This window comes from Artibeus jamaicensis, unplaced genomic scaffold (assembly GCF_021234435.1).
Source record: "Artibeus jamaicensis isolate MK-2021 breed Jamaican fruit bat unplaced genomic scaffold, CSHL_Jam_final scaffold_461, whole genome shotgun sequence".
Lineage (NCBI taxonomy): Eukaryota > Metazoa > Chordata > Mammalia > Chiroptera > Phyllostomidae > Artibeus > Artibeus jamaicensis.
In genome coordinates this window covers 10,679,748-10,701,838 of record NW_026522045.1, presented here as the reverse complement: position 1 = coordinate 10,701,838, position 22,091 = coordinate 10,679,748, and the positions used below count along the sequence as shown (strand labels likewise).

Genomic DNA, 22,091 nt, shown 5'->3' with positions numbered 1-22,091 from the left:
CCCCCTTTGGGGGGCCCTGGCTTTACCCTGTTACACCCTGACTGGGAATCGAACCAATGACCCTTTGGTTCACAGGCCACAATACACTGAGCCACACCAGCCAGAGCTCTTTTTCTTTCATTCTTTCTATTCTCCCTTGGCAACCACTTATAACCAGATCTGACCAGAACCATCTCATTGTTTTTCTACTTTACTGGCTACAAATCAATGCTTTGAGGACTTTTCCCCTGTGAAGCCAAATCTGTTTCCAGTTTGATATACTGGATTGACCTTTGTCTTAGTGCCTTATTTCCCCTTGAAAGAAGATTCCCTCTGAGGAAAAAATGGCTGCCATACAAGCCAGCAGGGCCTACACCCATCACCAAGTCCTGAAGATGCACAGAGCTGGGTGCTGGCCTAACTGGATGGGAGTGAGGGGCTGAGTATATTTTCTAGAACTGTTACTTTTCAGACACTAAGACATGTTGTGAGTGTAGTCAAAGGGCCCTTTTAGTGTCCCTGCTTTTTTTAATGGAAGAACTTGGTTTCCTTTCTGGGAAGATGGCTTACCTTGGAAAAATGGGGTCACATCATGAATGGTAGTGCACTCACAAGCTAAGATATATGGGCAGCTCTAAAAATGTGACAGGAGATCAGAGCAGTGGTACTTCCAAGGAGGTTGATACATTATCAAAGACCTGTTTGGAAGACCTGGGAGTCCTGTTCTCTTTTCCTCTTCTCGCAAATGCCTGACCATTCAGTCACAGAATTGGTCTGAGTATCTTCTCAATAAGATGCTCTGCTCTGCTGAGTGAAGGATTGGGAGTTAAACAATTAGGCTAGGGTCCTTGCCTATGAGACAAGGACTGTCTATGAGAGTGATTGCCATGAGGACAAACAGTCCAAGCTAATGTTTTACTAAAGAGCAAAACTAACCCCTGTATAGGGCCTGCCTTGAGGGGGCAGATGCTGTATCTGGGCCAGTGGGGCCTGCTGGGACATTGGCCATAGCTTGAAAAGAATTCTCTTCCAAAGCCCAGGGTCCGAGCTTGGCCCCAGCTAGCTACTCTGACAGCCTCTGCTGTCTGGAGCCTCCTCTAAGCCCCCTCCCTGCCCTGCCTCCTCCCCCTCACTCTCCAATTCACCTCCTCCATATTCCTTTTTCCTCCCCCCATCACCTGTTCTTTTTCCCCTGAGTGGTGAGACAGCAGGAGGCGGGGAGGAGGCAGCCTGTGGAGGGGGGCATGGTGGGGAAGGGGAGGAGGGGCAGGTGTGCGTGGATAAGGAGGCATGGGTGGCTGGTGCCCCCAGCCACTGCGTAGCCAGTGGGAGAGCTGGGTGTGGTCGCTATCTTTTACTCCCTTCTCGCCTAGGGGTAATATTAGCAGCATCCTGAAGTCACCTTGTCACTCCCTGACAACCAGGAAGCACAGTGAGAGCCAGTGGCTGCGAACTGTCCTGCTGCTGGAACTGTATCACCAGGGCAACACCTGTAGCCTGGACACAGGCACCAGACACAACATGGGGTTGGGGGTCATTCCTGACCCCTTCCTGGGCCACAAGGTGACCAGTGTCAAGGGTGACAATGCCTATGTCTACATTCCACTCATCATAATCTCCTCCTGTCTGGCTGGAGGCCTCATCTTGGCCTACACCCACTCTCACAAGCTCATGGAGGCCAAGGATGAGCCGTTCCAACCCTCCCACGAATACCAGTGGGCTGCAGGAGGTGCCCTGGATGTTGCTGCCAAGACTGCCACTGAACCCGCTGGCTGAAGGTTGCTGCCACCTCACAATCGGGGGACTGCCTACCCTTACCCAGGTCACCTCTAGACCCAGGGGGTCTAGAACCACAGCAGCAGCTAGTGTGTGCCTTGGTCACCTCCTTTATCCCTGGGCATGGTCCCTGCCTTTTCCTTTCCTTCTAGGGTTCTCCTCACCTGAGACCCAGACAGTGATAAGAGGCCAGAAGATCTAGTCTGGAAGGAGCACCACCCTACCCACTCCCAACCAATTTTTCCCTCTTATTCTTCCTCTTCCCCATGCCTCCACCCCCCCCCCCACACACACAACTGCAATAAACTGCTTCTGCACTCTTGTCTTCAGATAGCCCATGCTCCAGCTCTCTGGGGACTGAATCCAATATGTCCAACACTTGGCATTGTAATGGAACAGTGAAGTTCATCAGAACTCTGGGCTGTCTAATTGGCAGCTGCTCCAAGGGCTCACTCTGCCTAGCCAATGGACTTGCCATCACTGCCATGGCTGCAGCAGCTCCAGCTTTCTGTTATCTTAGAAACAGAGACAAAGAAAATGAAGGAACCACACACTTCATTTCCTTCCCTCCCTCCCTCTTTCAGCAGGGAGCTACCAGAACACTAGGGCCAGCCTATGGGACAGAATGGACATAATGGGGACTGAAGGGAGAGAGAAACACAACGTAGAAGGGAAGACCTATGACCCGACTGTATGGATTTCTTGCACCCAGTTGTCACCCCAAAGGTAACTTGCTTGATTTTTAGTAGCTTTGCCATCTGTCCTCTGTCATGAGCAATCATTGGTGGGTGCATTACCCTAATACTTCTAAATGCTTCTCATCTATTGATTCAGTTGTTATGGCAGCTGTCTGGTTAATCCATAGAACACAAAGCTCAGATGTCTCCTGCTCTGTAACCTGGGAAATGTTAGAGGCAGATAACAAGAGTTGTTTAAACAGTAACCTAAGACTCTTCTCTCAAAGATCCCAGCCTTGAGACCCAGTACTATTCAGTGAAGGATTTTTAAATTTGTTTTGGAAATGATGTTTAGATTTGAGGGTTAGATTTTGGTGATATTTATATCTACATATCCAGTTCCAATAGAACAGATCTGATTGTAGGTGAAGAAGAGGTTTATATAGCCAAATGGGTTATTTTTAAAAGTGCTTAAAAAGTTACAATGATTTTATTACTTCTTTTTCCTTAATTCTGAAGCACTTTCAGATTTTACAGTGCTAACTAAGGATTTCCCAATTTCCTTTTTCTGTTTTTCAGGATACACTTGAAAAAAAAAGTTCTCGTGACTATCATAGGTATTATCAAAGTTAATTTTTAGAGCACTTTTGTAACTCTCAAAAAAGTGGCTTATCAAAAGAGAAAAGGCCACCAAATAGTATAAATGTTAAGTCAGAGGGATGATGCTTGAATTAAGCAATCTTTACCAATGATAAGTAAAGTTAGAGGTGTATGTATATTGATTTATTATCCTTGTCTCAAGGTCATCAGAAACTTGCCTGCTTAGGGCTTAAATTGCTTGTACCTGATGATTGCTGTTTGGGATTCATGAAACACACAAAATCACCTCTTGGCACTAAGCCAGCTTGCTTACATACTGCTGATTTCTCAGTAATAGCAGGGCAAAGATGTTACGCGTTACTTAAACATTGATAATACACAAACCTCATCCAGGACATTGATTTTGACTTTGTAGCACATCTGGTATTTTACTGGAGCTATTAATAAGTTAAATGAACTCACTTTCAATTCCAGGGTCAACTCCTTGAAGATATACTGGCTTTTCTCCATTGGCTCCTCTCCAGTCCCAGTTTCAGCCTTTAGATAGTCCCCTGCCCTTGCAGGTGGGGACCAAGGATTGGGCAGCAGTTCCAGACAGTGATGGAAAGAGAGGGGATGCTGTAAAACCATCTCCAGAAAGTCAAGGAGGCTTGAGTAGGATACGGAGGAAGGGCACAGATATTTAGCCATGCTGGGTGCATTGTGGGGGGCCATTCCCTAGCAATGTATTTCAAGCACAACAGTGTCCCTGATTTATCTGGCATAATGGGAGATAGATAATTACAGCAGTGTTGTATTTCAGGTACAACTATGTTCCTCATTTATCTGTCATAGTTGGAGACACAAGATTGTTTTATTAATGAAGTACTATTTTCCAAAGACATTTAAAAATGTATTGAAGGAAGGAAGAGAAGAAGGAAGAGAGGAAGGAAGAAAAGAAGGAAGCAAGCTGGTAGCAGTTGGGACAATGCCATAAAAAACATTAATGTGCCAGCTGTGGAAAACAAATATCCCAGCTGTGCAATGAAAAATATTCCTGTTTTAAAAATATTTTAGGCTTTTTATAATAAATTAGATTACTCATTAAGAGCATGTAGCAAGAGGCCAGGCTGTTGTGCCTCAGTGGATTGAATGATGGCCTGTGAACCAAGGGCCACTGGTTTAATTTCCAGGTAGGGCACATGCTTGAGATGCAGGCCAGGTCCCCAGTAGGTGGTGTGCAAGAGGCAGCCACACATTGATGTTTCTCTCCCTCTCTTTCTCCTTTCTCTTTTCTCTAAAAATAAACAAATAAAATATTTTTTTAAGTTTCCTTTAAAAAAAACATGTAGCAAGAATAGCTGCAGAATTCTCCCAGTGAAAAACAGTAAATTAGCCTGGGAAGAATGATTTCCTTTATTGCCAGTTGCTTTCTTCACACACATTCAGTGTTTTCTTTTTAATATTTTTTAAAATTTTATTTAGTTATTTTTCAAGTACAGTTTTTTGTCTATTTCTCCCATCCCAGCCTCCCCCACCCTGTGCTCCCCACCTCCCTCCCATTTCCACCCCCCTTAGTTCTCGTCCCTGTGTCCTTCCTATTTGTTCCTCCAAATCCCTCCCCTTTTTTCCCCTTAAATTCCCTTTCCTCTCCCCTCTGGTCACTGTCCCCTTGTTCTCTATTTCAGTGTCTTTGTTTCTATTCTGTTTGCTTGTTTGTTTTGTTGTTTAGCTTCCTGTTAAAGGTGAGATCATATCGTATTTGTCTTTTTAACACCTGGCCTATTTCACTCAGCATAATGCTTTCCAGTTCCATCCATGTTGTTGCAAAGGGTAGGAGCTCCTTCTTTCTCTCTGCTGCATAGAATTCCATTGTGTATATGTACCACAATTTTTTGATCCATTCATTTACTGATTGGCACCCAGGTTGCTTCCAACTCTTGGCTATTGTAAATTGTGCTGCTATGAACATTGTGGTGTATAGGTTCTTTGAAATTGATGTTTTAGGATTCTTAAGATATAATCCTAGCAGTGGAATTGCTGGGTCAAAAGGCAGGTCGATTTTTATTTTTCTGAGAAAATTCCATACTGTTTTCCATAATGGTTGTACCAGTCTGCAATCCCACCAACAGTGAACTAAGGACCCCTTTTCCTCACATCCTCTCCAACATTCGTTGTTTGTTGCTTTGTTTATAATAGCCATCCTGACTGGTGTAAAGTGGTATCTCATTGTGGTTTTAATTGCATCTCTCTGATAACTAATGATATTGAGCATCTCTTCATGTGTCTCTGGATCTTCTGTATGTCCTCCTTGGAGAAGTATCTGTTCAAGTCCTTTTCCCATTTTTTAATTGGGTTGGTTGTCTTCTTAGAGTGGAGTCGTGTAAGTTCTTTGTATATTTTGGAGATTAAACCTTTGTCTGAGGTATCATTGGCAAATATGTTTTCCCATACAGTTGGTTGTCTTTTTAATTTAATACTGTTTTCTTTAGCCATGCAGAAGCTTTTTATTTTGGTAAGATCCCATTTGTTTATTCTTTCCTTTATATTCCTTGCTCTAGAGGACATATCAGTAAAAGTGCTGCATGAAATATTTGATATAGCAAAAAGAAAAATAAAATATCTGGGAATAAACCTAACTAAGGAGGTAAAAAAACTGTATGCAGAAAACTTCACAGCCCTGAAGAAAGAAATCAAGGAAGACACGAACAAATGGAAACATATACCTTGTTCATGGATTAGAAGAATTAACATAGTCAAAATGTCCATACTACCCAAAGCAATATACAGATTCAATGCAATACCTATTAAAGTACCAATGACATATTTCACAGACATAGAACAAACACTTCAGAAATTTATGTGGAACCATAAACGACCCCAAATAGCAGCTGCACTTTTGAGAAAGAAGGACAAAGTAGGAGGGATCACAATACCTGATATCAAACTGTATTACAGGGCCACTGTAATCAAAACAGCCTGGTACTGGCATAAAAACAGGCACATAGACCAATGGATCAGAATGGAGAGCCCAGAAATCAACCTAACTCTCTACAGTCAATTAATATTCGACAAAGGGGGCAGTAACATAAAATGGAGTAAAGATAGCCTCTTCAACAAATAGTGTTGGGAGAACTGGATAGCTACGTGCAAAAAAATGAAACTTGAGCACCAACTTACACCATATACCAAAGTAAATTCAAGGTGGATAAAAGACTTAAATATAAGCCATGACACCATTAAAGTCCTAGAGGAGAACATCGGCAAGAAAATGTCACATTTAGTGTTCGTAACTGTGATGAAATTTCCCAGAAGTCTGAACACTCTACCACCCAGTGGTGGTGCCAACGGCATTGAAGTGATCATATCATATCAGCAAAAGATAATGAGAAGAAAGAAAAACTAGGTGTTTGGCCAACCCCTAGTTTTGATAATGTATTCCTGTACAATTGAGAAAATGTTGGCCTTCTCCTTAATGTGATTCTAATAAATTAAAAGTGATTCTTTTTTTTAACCCATGCAACAGTCTATTTCTCCTTTCTGTGTGAGCAGATCCTGCTTCATTTCAGGTTCAGATCTTTGCTCCATAATGATAATGAAGAAGAGCCACACTTCTTTTCTTGTAACCTGAGAGTTTCAACAAAGCAGAACTAGAAGATGTTTTGAGTTCCAATGTCTGGAGGTACTCATAGACAGTGGGGAAAAGATGAAGGCTTTTCTTCCATTACAGATATAATTCTGTGCTGTTGATTAACTTTTCTAGAGGGACATAAATGGGGTCTTTTCCTTTGTTTATATTTACCATCTTTGTTCCAATTTGCCAACTCTTTTAGAAACCAAAGATCTGCACATGATTTGTATCAACAAACAAATATTTTCCAAACAATCTTGCCTAAAGGCTAAAGCAAATGTGTCATGCTGTTGGAGAAAGCATAGGACCAAAAGTAGGACAACAGGGGTCCAGCATTAGCTTTACTAATTAATGAGCTTTGTTCTCAGAGTGAACTGCTTAACCTCTCTGGGCCCATCTCTACAGTGGTGTGGATTTGAGGATCAAATGAGATAACATGAGAAAGGGGTAGGGGAAGTACAGCAGCTATAAAAGCATAAGGTGTTCAGTTTATATTTTCATTTTCCTTCTTTTCGGGAGTGTCCTTGGGCCATTGTGTGGGGGAAGAGGGAAAATTTCTCACTATGTAAAGTTTACTTTCACTGCTTACTGAAGAGGATTGCAGAGATTTAGCCACTACTTCCCAAATTTCTGAGTCTATTTCCCTTATTCTCAGAATTTTGGATGACCAAGAATCTGTACATAACTGTCTCACCATTCTATTCTACTTCCCTTTACCTGTATGCCCATGGTGCCTTGAACAAATTATGACAATAGTACTGTATTTTCAGGGCTCTACTAGGACTGAAGTTTCAACTTTGAAGACACAAATCAGTGACTGGGAGAGGACATAAGAGAAGAAAATGCATGGAAAGAATAATGAGCTATGGGTGTTAGTAAGGAAGTAGGGGTAGAGCAATCTAGAATGTTCTGTAAAGGTCAAGGAGCATGACTGAGGGCCACCAAGGGTGAATAGGTTAGATTGGTCAATAGTCAACCTTAGGTGAACTTGAACCACCCATCAAAATGGCTTTAAGAGAAGAGGTTGGATGGGAAGTCACTTTTCAACCCTTTTTGTTACTTGGCACAACATACACCTTGTCCAGGAAGACAAATAATGTGATTAATGCAACTCTTGTTTTTGTGTAAGATCTCAGAACATGGGACCAGGTTAGCCCATCAGTACCCTGTCAGCTGCAATTTGAAGGAGGACAGGGTCTTTGTGGCCTTGGCTTCTTCCTCTAAAAAGAGTGCAGACAGGGAGATATCTCAGATATATAAATATATATGTATATATAAATATAAATTTATATATAAGTATATATTTAAATTGTGGTAAATATACACAATGTAAAATTTACCATCTTAGCCATTTTTAAAGTGTACAGTTTAGTGGTGTTAAGTACATTCAGGTTGTGGTGCCACAGTGCCCTTTTAAGTCACAGAAAAAGGCAAGCATTAAATTACTTTATATAGATTCAGCAGGACTTCAGATGAATCTGAATCATTGCTTCAGATGACTGACTCCCCCTTTGGGGTATTCATATTTCTACTGCATCACTCAGGACAATCTAAAGGTGAAATCCAAGAAAGGAAGCTGTAGTTGTAGATTTCGTGGTGTCTGGAAGGAGAGATATCGTGAAATGTTTATGTGTTGGGGTGTACTGTATTCCTCACAATTTCTCAAATCACCTCCTACTCTTATTTCCAACTGCTCTTAGAACTCTGGGGAGGACTAGAGTGGCCATGAATGATTGCATTTCAGTAGGAATCTGCTAAATTCTCATATAGTTGACCCACAAGATATCCATTCATGGAAATACCTCAAGTCCCTGGAAAAACAAGGGCCCTTCTTCTCTTGGCTCTTTATAAGATCTATCAATAGATGTGATCTGGTAGGGGTTACAGCTCCAGCAGGCTTGGAAAAAAAGAATGGAGACAATGTGTATGTTAATTTTGCTCTTCTGGCAGGACTACTCCTCTGGAGGCACTGTGATCAGGACCAGACCTTGGTAAAACTGAGATTGGTATTTATTTCATTTCCCCCCTCTGTGTTCCAAGCTTCCCCCAGCCATTCTCAGTCCTTTAAAACTGTTCCTTTCTCATTCTCAGAGTCTAATGATCTTATTCATTTGCATTTGATCTGCTATTCATTCTAGTGATGATCCAAGAAATGCATCTTTTTAAACTTTTTTTATTGTTGTTCAAGTACAGTTTTCTCCATTCCCACCCTCCACTCCAGCTATCCCCACTTCCCACCCCTGATCCCACCACTCTTGGTTTTGTCCATGTGTCTTTTATGGATGTTCTTGAAAGCCTTTCCCCTTTCCCCCCATTATCTCCTCCCATCTCCCTTCTGGTTACTGTCAGTTTATTCTTAATTTCAATGTCTCTGGTTATATTTTGCTTGCTTGTTTTGTTTTGTTGATTAGGTTCCACTTATAGGTGAGATCATATGGTATTTGTCTTTCAACACCTGGCTTGTTTCACATAGCATAATGCTCTCTAGTCCCATCCATGCTGTTGCAAAAGGTAGGAGCTCCTTCTTTCTTTTGGCTGCATAGTATTCCATCGTGTAAATGTACCATAGTTTTTTGATCCACTCATTTACTGATGGGCACTTAGGTTACTTCCAGCACTTGGGTATTATAAATTGTGTTGCTATGAACATTGGAGTGCATAGGTTCTTTTGAATTGATGTTTCAGTGTTCTTAGGGTATAATCCTAGCAGTGGAATTGCCAGGTGAAAAGGCAGTTCCATTTTTAGTTATCTGAGGAAACTCCATACTGTTTTCCACAGTGGCTGCACCAGTCTTCCAAGGAATGCATCTTTAATGGTGCATCTTTTCTTCTCATCATTAATATCTCAGTTCAAATGCCACTTTCCCAGAGGCCTTCCTTGATCATCTTAGTTGCTCCTTTCTGTCTTCCCTCATCCTATTCTTTATCTCATTACTTTATTTTAACTTCAAAGCAGAAGTTAAAAGTGTCCAAAAATATCATGTTTGTTTACTTACTGGTTTATTGTCAGTCTTTCCTATCTAGGCTATAAGTTCCATAAGGGCAGAATTTCATAGGTCAATTAATATTTCATTATAATTTTTAAAAATGTATTTTATTGATTATGCCATTACAGTTGTCCCATTTCCCCCCTTTGTTCTCCTCCACCCTGCACACCCCCCCACATTCTCTCCCTTTAGTTCATGTTCATGTGTCACAAGTTCTTTAGCTTCTACACTTCCCATATTATTCTTGCCCTCACCCTATTTTCTACCTATTATTTATGCTACTTATTCTCTGTACCTTCTCCCTACCTCTCCTCCTCCCACTACCCTGTTGCTAACCCTCCATGTGATCTCCATTTCTGTGGCTCTGCTCCTGATTTAGCTGTCCACTTAGTTTGCTTTTGTTTTAGGTGTGGTTGTTAATAACTGTGAGTTTTCTGTCCTTTCACTCTTCATCTTTTTTATTTTCTTTTCCTTAGATAAGTCCCTTTGACATTTCATATAATAAGGGCTTGGTGATGATGAACTCTTTGAACTTGACCTTACCTGATGAGCACTTTATCTGCCCTTCCATTCTAAATGAAAGCTTTGCTGAATAGAGCAATCTTGGATGTAGGTCCTTGCCTTTAATGACTTGGAATGCTTCTTTCCAGTCCCTTCTTGCTTGTAAGGCGTCTTTTGAGAAATCAGCTGACGGTCTGATGGGAACTCCTTTGTAGGTGTGACTGTCCCCTTAGCTCTTGCTGCTTCTAGGATTCTCTCCTTCATTTTAATCTTGATTAATGTAATTATAATGTGCCTTGGCATGTTCCTCTTTGGGTCCAACTTTTTTGGGACTCTCTGAGCTTCCTGGACTTCCTGGAAGTCTATATCCTTCACCAGATTGGGGAAGTTCCCCTTCATTGTTTGTTCAAATAAGTTTTCCACTTGTTCTTCCTCTTCCCCTTCTGGTACTCCTATAATTCGGATGTTGGAATGTTTAAAGATGTCCTGAAGCTTCCTAAGCCTCTCCTCATTGTTTTGAATTCTTGTTTCTTTATTCTTTTCTTCCTTCCTTCTAGTCCACTCCATTGATTTGAGTCCCAGTTTTCTTTCCATCACTATTGGTTCCCTGTGCATTTTCCTTCATTTCAATTAGTGTAGCCTTCATTTTTTATCTAATTTGTGACTAAAATCAACCAGTTTGTGAGCATCCTGATCACCAGTGTTTTGAATTGTGCATCTGATAGGTTGGCTATCTCTTGGTTGCTTAGAAGTATTGGCTCTGGGGCTTTGATCTGTTCTTCTGTTTGAGCCATAATGTTTTGGTCTGTTTGTGCCTGTTATGTATGAGGTGTGGAAGCTTGTGTGTTCACCAGGGTGGGTCTACCTAGTAACTGGATTGTGACTGAGGGTAGGGTCAGAGAGGGAGCAATCCGATCTCTCTCGGATTTTGGTCCCCTCTGCCACTTCCCACAAGCAGATTGGGACCTGCTGGGGCTGGATCTTAGGTGTGTGGGCTTGTGTGCATTCTAGGACCCTGTGGGTCTCCCCAACAAACTCTCCTTCGAGGCAGGGAGCCTCTCCTGGCACCTCAACCACCAAAAATTTTTTCAATTGGTGCTTTTAGGCTTTATTTCCCATCACTGGGGCCCTGGGTTATGCAGTCCGTCTCACTGACTGTTTTTAAACCTGCATGGTTTATCTGTGTGCAAATGTGTGTCTGAGGTCAGCCAGCCTAGCCTTACTGGGTTTGCTCATTTCATCCCTGCAGCTGGTCTGCTAACCACCACTTTTCCTGCTGTGATCCCTCTCCGCTGGCTGCCAACTTTGCCCCTCTTTCCTGTCTGGATGAATGGATTGTTGTTGTCAGACTTCTGTACAGCTCAATTTTCTGTCTGTTTCTGTTGTGTTTTTGTTTTTAAATCTTTGTTGTCCTTAAATTTGGTTGTGCAAGGAGGTACAGTATTTTCACCTCTGCCACCATCTTGGCCAGAAGTGCATTTTTATATATTTTTGAGTTATATTTAATGTAAGAAAGTGCACACAAAGAACTTCTGGCCAAAATGGAGGTGTCAGTAGACACACCTTGCCTCTCCCACAACAAAAAAGAAGAACAACAACAAATTTAAAAACAAAAAATAGCCAGAACTGCCAGAAAATTGAATTGTATGGAAGTCTAACAAACAAGGAGCTAAAGAAGAAACATTCATCTAGACAAGTAGGAGAGGTGGAGACAGGCAGCCGTGATGGACAGGACTCACAGCAAGCCACCAGCTAGAGGACCAGGGTGGGTGAGGCTGCAACTGGTGGACCAGGCAATCCCATATTTGTGTGAGGATAAATTAGGAGGAACACCTGGGGAGTGAAACAGAAGGCACAACTCAGGGTTTCAGCACAGGGAAATAAAGCCTCAAAACCTCCAACCGTAAATACCTGTGGGGGTTGTGGCCCCAGCCTCACAGGATAATTCTTTGGAGAGACCCATAGGGACCTAGAACATACACAAAAACACCCACCCAGGAATTAGCCCTAGAAGGGCCCAATTTCCTTGTGGGTAGTAGAGTAAGTGACTGAAAGCCAGCTGAGAGCCAAGCAAGCAGCTCTGTTTCCTCTCTAACCCCTCCCCAACATTCAGCACCACAATGCAGCCAAGTGGGTTGCCTGTCCATGGTGAATACCTAAGGATCTACCCCTTACTGTGTAACGGGGGCAGTGAGATAAAAAAATATGTCCCAAATGATAAAGCAGATCAGTTCTGACAAAGATGGAGGTTAGGTAGAAATGCTCTGCTTCCTTGCACAACTATAAGAAGGATAACAACCAATCTAAAAACAATAAACAACCAGAAGTTCCAGAAAATCAAACTGCATAAAACTCTGACAACCAAGGAGTTAAAGAAACATTCACCCAGACTAGTTGGAGGAGGGGAGTTGGGCAACTGAGCCGAGAGGACAGGCAGCATGGTGTTAGATCATGCTGCCTGTCCTCACCATTCAACCAGCATGGTGTCTGGTGTTGTACAGGCACCCAGGTGAGGCAAGGCTGGTTGAATGGGAAAATAAAGACTCAAAGGTAGTTGTAAACTACTACAGGGGTTGCCACAACAGGAAAAACTCCCAGTCTCACATGAGAGATTTTGCTGGAAAGTGGGGCTGGAGCACAGCAAGTGAGCCATATTGTTGCCTCTCTGACCTCTCCCCCCAAAACAGCACCATAATGCAGCAAAGAAGGTTGCCCTGCCCCAGTGAATACCTAAGGCCTGACCTCCTTACAACATAACAGGTGCGAGACAAAGAAATATGGCCATAATGAAAGAAAATATCAAAACTTCAGAAAAAGAACTAGACAACAAGGAGATAGCCAACCTATCTGATGAAGAGTTCAAAACACTGGTAATTGGGATGCTCACAGAATGAATTGAGGTGGTCGCAAAATAAAGTAAGGAATGAAGGCTACCCAAAGTGAAACACAGCAAAATATACAGGGAAGCAACAGTGAAGGGAAGGAAACCAGGACTCAAATCAATGGTTTGCAACAAAAGGAAGAAATAAACACTCAACTGGAACACAATGAAGAAACAGGAATTCAAAAAAATTAGGAGAGGCCTAGGAAACTCTGGGACAACTTTAAACACTCTAACATCAGAATCAGAGGTGTGTCAAAGGAGGAAAACAAGGACAAGAGGCCAAAAACCTGTTTGAACAAATAATGAAGGAAAATTTCCCCAGTCCAGCAAAGGAAATAGACTTCCAAGAAGTCCAGGAAGTCCAGACAGCCCCAAAGAAGTTGGACCCAAAGAAGAACACACCAAGGCACATCATTATTAACTTACCCAAGATTAAAGATAAAGAGAGGAAGAGGAAAGCAGCAAGAGGAAAGGAGAGAGTTACCTACAAAGGAGTTCCCACGAGACTATCAGCTGATTTCTCAAAAGAAACCTTACAGGCAAGAAGGGGCTGGAAAGGAGTATTTGAAGTCATGAAAGGCAAGGACCAAGTAATCCAAGATTATCTATTCAGCAAAGCTATCATTTAGAATGGAAGGGCAGGTAAAGTGCTTCCCAGATAAGGTCAAATTTAAAAAGTTCATCATCACCAAGCCTTTATTATATGAAATGTTAAAGGGAATTATCTTAGAAAAAGAAGAAGTTAAAAACCCATGAACAGTAAAATGACAACAAACTCACAACTGTCAACAACTGAACCTGAAAAAACAAATACGAAAACAAACTAAGCAAACAACTAGAACATGAACAGAAGAATCACAGAAATGGATACTACATGGAGGGTTATCAGTGAAGAGGAGGAGGCGAGAGGATGGGGAAAAGGTACAGGGAATAAGAACCATAAATAGTAGATACAAAATAGACAGGAGGAGGTTAAGAATAGCATAGGAAATGGAGAAGCCAAAGAACTTATATGTACAACCCATGGGCATGAACTAGAGTGGGGAAATGCTGGTGGGAGTGGGGGTGCCAGATGGAGGGAAATAAAGGGAAGAAAAAAATGGGACAACTGTAATAGCATAATCAATAAAATATATTAAAAAAAGAAAGTACACACATTTAAGATATATTATGATTGATTTTCACATATGTAAACACCTGTGAAATCGTTATAAAAATCAAGGTAATAAACATCCAACACCAGCAGTTTCCTTGTGATCCACTGTGCCTTCTTCCAACTGGTCCAGACAATGAATGATCTCCTTTTGGTTGCTATAGACTAATTTGCATTTTCTAAAATTTTATATTAAGCATGCAGTATGTACTTTTTACTCTACTTACAAATTTAGAGACTCACCTATGTCCTTGCATGTATTGGTATTTCTTTCTATATATACTGAGTAATTTCAGAGATGTACTACATTGGTTTGTCCATTCACCTGTTGAAGGATAGATATCTGGGTTCTTTCCAGTGTTTCACAATGATAAACAAAGTTTCAATGAACATTTGTCTGCAAGTCCTTGTGGGGATATACGCTGAATGCAGGGGTTGTGTGTGTGTGTGTGTGTGTGTGTGTGTGTGTGCCTGGTTCTTTCAAGCACCTCGCATGCCCAAGCAGTTGTCTGATATTTGTACAGTATTTGGTGGTTTACTATCTGTTGAATGAATAAGTGAGCCTTTATTTTAGCCTAGGCCTATGCATATTGCCACTGTTTTTGTGCTCACCTTAGAATCCTTCACCACCCTAACTTTTGTCCTCTTCTTTCCTGCCTTTTCAATTTACAGACCTGAGTGACCCCTTGAAGGTGACTGTTTCCATTCTTGGCTTTTGGAGAAACCCTGCTCATCAGGTTCACTGCCAGTGCATGCCATACCCTAACCTGCCTCCTCTGGCTGTTTGGCAATCCATTCATTCCTTGCTTGCTGACTCTCTATAACATCCTCCACAGCAGCTGCCCCAAACTTCCTGCCTTCTCCTCAAGCCCTCAACCCAATCCTTCCCTCTCATTCTCAGGAGATGACTTCACCTCCTTTATTGCAGGAGGGGTGGGGGTGCAGGGCAGGGTGGAGGGATGTAGGATTAAGAACCCACTCCTCAGTTCATGCCCGGTTATCATGCTTGGCCCAAACATAAAGCAACTGTAAGAGAAAAAGTAAGCTAAAGAGGAAGAGAGACACTAGGGGAAGACATGAAAGATCTTGCCAGACTGAGGAGTTTGGAGGCCAGAGAAAAGGGAGCCCTAGTGCACTGTTGGTGGGAATACAGATTGGTGCAGCCACTACGGAAACCAGTAGGGAGTTTCCTCAAAACCTAAAAATTGAGTTTCCTTTTGACCAAGCAATTCCTCTGCTGGGATTATACACTAAGAACACTGAAATGCCAATTCAAAAGAACCTATGCCCCTATGTTCATAGCAGCATTATTCACAATAGCCAAGTGCTGGAAACCACCTGAGCGCCCATCAGTAAATGAGTGGATCAAAAAACTGTGGTACATTTACACAATGGAGTACTATGCAGCAGAAAGAAAGAGGGAGCTCCCACCCTTTGAGACAGCATGGATAGAACTGGAGAGTAATATGCTAAGTGAAATAAGCCAGGCAGTGAAAGACAAATACCCCATGATCTCACCTGTAAGACGAACCTAATGAACAAAACAAACAAATGCACAAAATTGAACCAGAGGCATGGAAACAAGGAACAGACTGACAGGGACCAGAGGGGGGTGTGGATAAAGGAGGAAAGAAGGGGGAGGGCCTAGTTAAGGAACAAGTATGAATGACCCATGGAATTGGACAGCAGGGTGGGGATTGATTATGGGAGTGGGGGCTGGGAGGGGCAGGGGAGAGCAACAGGGGAAATTGGGACAACTGTAATAGAACAACAATAAAAAATTATATAGGGTTCAAATGTACAATTCTACTGAAAGTATTATGCTAAGTGAAATACGTGAGTATACCATATGATTTTACTTATATGTAGAATCTAGTGGACAAGCAGACAAAATAGAAACAGACCCATAGGTACAAAAAACAGGCCGACAGTTGTCAGAGGGGAGGGAGATGGGATGAAAAAGGTAAAGGGATCAAGCAAAAGCAAAACACTCCTAGGCACAGACAACAGTATGGTGATTACCAGAGGGAAAGGGGGATGGAAGCAGGTAGAAGAGGGTAAAGGAGGGATAAATGGTGATGGAAAGAGACTTGTCTTTGAGTGGTGAACACAATACAATATACAGATGATGCAATTTCAGAACACTTTTGTCACCCATATTGAAGGATTTGAAACAGTAGGCCTGGCGAGTTTATGAAACTGGTAGACTATCCATCGTGAGGGAGAGGGGTGGGTCAAGCTCATTAGGTTTGGATGGCATGCTGATCAGGATAACAGTGCTCTCTAGCAGATGAGTAAATAAGAAGTGCGATCTTGCACAGGTAGAGATGAAGGAGACATGAAGGCAATTACAGACATGTTGAGTTTCTTAGAGATTCAGGAGCAGATATGAAGCAACCAGTCAGAGTGGATCTGGAGTGCAGGTGAAAGTTAGGGCCTGGGGGCCAAGACTATATAATAGCAAACACTTGCAAGAGGCTCACTACTTGTCAGACACTGGTCCAAGTGCTCTATATACACAATCTTAATGAATCCTCATGTTATAGTGAGCAAACAGAGGTGTAAAACAACTCACCAAAGTTACTAGCATGTGACAGAGAGGGGATTGGAAACTCTGGCAGACTGACTTTAGGGTCAGTGCTCATAGCCATTACTCTGTGCTGCCTCTCACAAAGGCCATTTCATCTGCAGAGGGATAACACTGGATCTAGGGCAGTAGAGGCAAGGCTGAGGGTAGAGCCTAAAGAAAATCTCGAGGTCTTTGAAATCAGTGATGACCAGACTGGAGTCACCAGGTGCTGTCAATACGAACATCCTCTTGGACTCACCTCAGACTTAACTCAAGTCATGGAAGTTAAACTGAAATGACAGCAGCTTAAGACCGATGATCTTTCAACTCATTACCTGAACAATGAAATAGGTACAGCCTATGTGAGCTCTGTATGTCAGTGACTGAATAGAAAACCAGAGCTTCAAACAAAGAAATGACTTCTCACAGACCATTCCCTGCCCTGGTTTCTCTAAACATCTAAGGAAATAAATAAACTCTAGCGCTTCTTGGTATTAGGTATTGGGGAGGTGTGCCCACTTACAAGATGGAAAATTCTCTCTTGCTCGAAAGCCTCCACAAACTTCCATTGAAATACTGTCTTTTTAAAAATGAGAACATGATAGACTGCTCACAATGCCCAAACTCTCCTAAAAGTTACTGAATTATTCTTTCAGGATTCTGAATGCATTTAAAAATCTTGCAAGAGCTTAGAGGTACACTTCTGTTGTTCATGTCCGTATCTCTACAAGCTATAGAAAAATGTCCAGAATCTGCATTGAACTCAAGTCATTTATTTTTTAAAATACAAAATAATTAATGGATTAAAATTTTAAAGATTTTATTTTATTTATTTACTTTTTAGAGAGGGGGGAAGAAAGAAGGAAGGGAGAAAGAGAGGGAGAGAAACACTGATGTGAGAGAGATACATCAGGATACATCAATTGGTTGACTGTAGCATGCCCCCAGTTGGGAATCTGGCCCACAAACCAGGCATCTGCCCTCCACTGGCAATCGAACCAGTGACCCTCTGATTCCCAGACTGGTGCTCAGTCCACTGAGCCACACCAGTCAGGGCTCGAGTCTTTACTGAATGTTGGTTTTATTTTTTTAAAATATTTCTCCTGACATCATCTTCTCCTCAAACTTGTTTGCATAATCACCCAAAGACAGACTTGTGGTTATTTGAGATCTCCAAGTCCAAGAGCAATGGGAGTTTATCAGAGATGTTTCTTTTCCCCTGGAAAAGTTCTGCTCAAGGCACACGGTGGCACTTATGAAGCCCACCTTCTTGGGCTGGCACCTAATTGCAGTGCCCACTGTATAGAACTACAGAGAACAAGTGCTAACTGAGTGCTCTCTGAGCAACATGTAGGCCCTGGCTCCTAGGAGCTTCCATCCAAAAGCAGCTAACATGGAAAAGGATGTTACGGTTCTCTGCATTTTTTCCTCTACAAAACCCCACTTTCTTTATCTTCCTTGTTTTTGTTCTTCTGCTCCTTTTCATTAAGTCTTTGGAGTGACCACCCACAATTACAACCCTTTTTGCTGTCTTGCCTGGGTTTGTCCCAGGGATGTTTGCCAGTTGGAAAGACCCTTTTCCATGGCTGAAGGTGCTTCCTCTGCATGTCTGGTGACACTGACTAGAGCTTTCCTAAGTAGGAGCCTGTTTCATCAGAGAACTGAAATTTAAGCAAAATGCCTGGAAGAGGAGATGTGCAGGCAAGCAGTTTCTGGAGCAGACTCCGGGAAACCTACCACCGAGCCCTTTCAGCTGATCAGAAGGGAGTTCCAGGATTCAATAAAACAAGCTTGTTCTCGTCTATTGTAGAAAAGCAGCATTTCTCCTCCAAGCCTAGGCCCAATTTAAATACAATGTGACAGATCCTACTTCTCATCTGCTTCATTTCTTTGGGAGCAGCAAGGCTCATTCACAGGCTCTTGGGGTCCTGCCTTCAAAATGCCTTGGCCATCATTTGGGAAAGAAGAAAGGATGTCCCAAAGATGTAGAGCCCTGGAGTCTGAATGTGAGTTCTGCTTTTGGAATGATTGGACATGGTCCTGTGACCCAAAGGCCTCCCATATCCTCCTGCCTGTGACTCTGTGTCACATTCGGAGTTATGCTCATTTTTCTATACTTACCCATTCCTCAGTTGCTCCAGATTGGAAGCTGGTCCCCTCAGAGAGTCCCCCACTTATTTCTGAGAATCCACCAAAGTGATGCCTCCCATTTGCCTATAAACCACACTGTCAGCTGTACTCACTACTTGGCTCTTTCACTTCTACTCCAGAATCCACTGTTTGCATTCGCTATTTTCTGGCCATCAGGAGCACGCTGGGGTCCGTGCCTAGGGACTTGTCTGGCACCACATGCTCCTCTGGGAGCCGCTGGTGAGATGAGTTTGACAGAGCCTGGACAAACTGGCCTTTCCCTAATTCTCTTCCACACTAAGTTAGCAGGGTCCAAATCTAGGCCTGCTTGTGCCTAAAGTCTCATAAAATTGCTAATGAATTGCTCCACCAGTCTCTGAGCCTAAGTACTCACACAGTAGCTTACAAAGTCCGTGCTGGTTTCTGGACATTCTCCTTACCAGAGGGAACTAAACCCAGTGGAGAGGTCCAGAAGGAGGCCAAGAGCCCAGCTGGTCTCCCAATCCATCTCCTCTCTGCTCAGCTAAAAATCCATTGCCCTGACCCAAGCAACCTGGACTCCCCTACCACAATCTTTTTTTTTTCTCTTACCTTCAAAACAGGTTTTAGCAACTTGATACCCCCCCACACACATCTCAGTCATCTCTACTGCAAGACAGGGTCTGTCTTGGCTTTTACAGTTACAAAATTGGAAAGAGCAAGTTGGAGGAGGACCTGGGGTTGAAGGCAGGTGTTTGCATTGGCTTCTATTACTTAGGAAGGGAAGAGACTTGAGCATGTTTCAGTACTGAGGGAAGTCAGTAGATAGGAAGAAGGCGAAGATACAGGGAAGACTGGGGTATAATAGCTGGAGCTTAGCCCTGGAATGAGTGGAAGGCAAAGGGTGGGATCATCTCCTCTCCCTTTTGTGACAGGAGAAGGGAGGAAACACTAGATAGGAATGATTTAGGAAGGAAGTTTGACATTGCCACCTGACAATTTATACTCTCCTTGTGAAATGAGAGAGCCAGGAGGTGAGGGATGGTAATCAGAGGCTTAATAAAAATGAAGACTATTTGAAATTGCCATTGTGGAGAAGGTTTGAATGAGCTAGTTAGAAAACCCCAAATATTGTGGGACAGCAGGAAGGCCATTTAGTGTACAGCATGGAACAGGTAGCTCACTTTTGCATAGAAATACACACAGGACTTGGCAAAAGGCATGGAGCGAGAAGTTTTCCATTCTCTTAAGTGGAGATAACCATTTCTACTCTTTCTTTTTTAAAATATATTTTATTGATTATGCTAATATACTAAAAAACAAAATTTTCTTGAAAAGACAATTAGTTATTGTGTAAACATATGATAATATCATAGAGCCACATTTAAGAGAAGCCATGGGAAAATACCTAAGATCAATGATTAAAGAAAATAGTGAGTGCAGAACTGTGGTATACTCGTATCTCATTCGATAGTTACAAAATAGTCACAGGATGTAAAGTACAGCATGAGAAATATAGTCAATGATATTGTTATAACTAAGTATGGTACCATGTGGGTACCGGAAATATTGGGGGGATAGCTTTACAAATTATATGACTGCGTCTTAATACTATGCTGAACTCCTGCAGGTAATACAAAATAATATTGAATGTCAACTGTAACTGAAGAATAAAATTACAAATAAAGTACTGAGCTAACAAGCAAAATAGAGACAGACTCATAGATAGAGAGCAGGATGACAGCTAAGATGGGTGGGGTGGTTGGGGGAGGAAGGATTGACCAAGAAGGAAAAAGGACTCATGGGTGTGAACAACAGTGTGGTGATCGCTGGGGGGAGGAGGGTATCTGGGAACTAAATGGTAATGGGAAAATACAATAAAAAGTTTTTTTAATGGAAGAAAATAAAAATATAAAAAATAAATAAAAATATATGTATAGAGTAGAAAATATGTAGAGAAATATACAACAAACGTAAGAGTGTTTATTACTGTCAGGGGAAATCATAAGGACTTTGTACTTTAGATCTGTCTGCAAATTTTTCCCAATGTTGCATCATTAAGAAATTTAAACACATAGAAAATTAGAAAGACTTGTACAGTGAACACCTGTATGTTCACCAGCAAGGTTCTGCCATTAACATTTTGCTTTACATGCTTTATCACATCTCTCCTACTATCCCTCCATCCATCCCTATTCAATCCATCTTACATTTTTAAGCATTTTATATTAGCTTTAATTTCAAAGTAAATTGCTGACATCAGTACACTTTTCACGACGTTCTTCAGTATGCATATTATTTCCTTTGGTTTTCAATATTTATTTACATTTTTTCTTTTTGTGATAAAGTTTACATGCAATGAATTGTACAAACGTTAAGTGAGTGATTCAACAGGTCGTGACAGATGGCTATACCTGAGTAATCCAAATCTCTATCAGGACATAGAACATTATCATCATTCTGGAAAGTTCCCTCATGCCCATCTCAATTAATCACCACCTCGCTCCCTCTGTAACTTTGAAATTATTTAAATAAAATTTTAATTTTAGAATATTTTAAAAGTTACAGAAAAATTGCAAAGGTACTACAAAGTTCTTGTGTACCTCCACATCTACTTTCCCCTATTTTTAGTCTCTTACATCATTATATTTGCCACAATTCATGAACCACTACTAATACATTATTATTTACTAAAGTCCACACTGTATTTGGATTTCACTAGTTTTCCCCCAGTACCTTTTTGTTGTTGCTCCAGGATGCCATCCAGGATATCACATCATATTTCCTTTGGCTCCTTCTGGGCTGTGACAGCTTCACAGGTTTTCCTGGTTTTTGATGACCGTGACAGTTTTGAGGAGGACCAGTCAAGTATTTTATTGACTGTCCCTTGATTTATGCTTGTCTGGTGTGCTTCTGAATGGTTAGACTGTGGTTCTGTAACTTTTACATATTGGTCATAATCATGTTTAACTTTTGTAACAGACTCAATATAGAGCATATATAAATCTTTTATATATATGTATATATACATAGCTTTATATATAGATACATAAAGAAAAAATATGTATATAAAAGGCATGATGGTGGGTGGTGATGAGGAAGAGTGAGGTAGCCAACAATAAATAACTAAAAAGAAGCATGTCTACTTTGTACTTTGAGCAACTTGGAGAAAATAAATGACTATGTAGAAAGTTTTGGTTGCCCAGAGTGGTCCAGGCTGACCACATGCAGGCTCATCCTTGCAGT

General features: G+C 41.7%; 1 protein-coding gene across 1 annotated transcript; it reads left to right on the top strand.

Annotated features, from left to right (window-relative positions):
• Positions 1-1,269: 1,269 nt before the first annotated feature.
• KCNE5 (potassium voltage-gated channel subfamily E regulatory subunit 5) lies at positions 1,270-1,957 on the top strand. Its single transcript, XM_053657477.1, is given in 2 exon segments — positions 1,270-1,739; positions 1,741-1,957. Coding segments are annotated over 2 exon segments (687 nt in total).
• Positions 1,958-22,091: the final 20,134 nt, after the last annotated feature.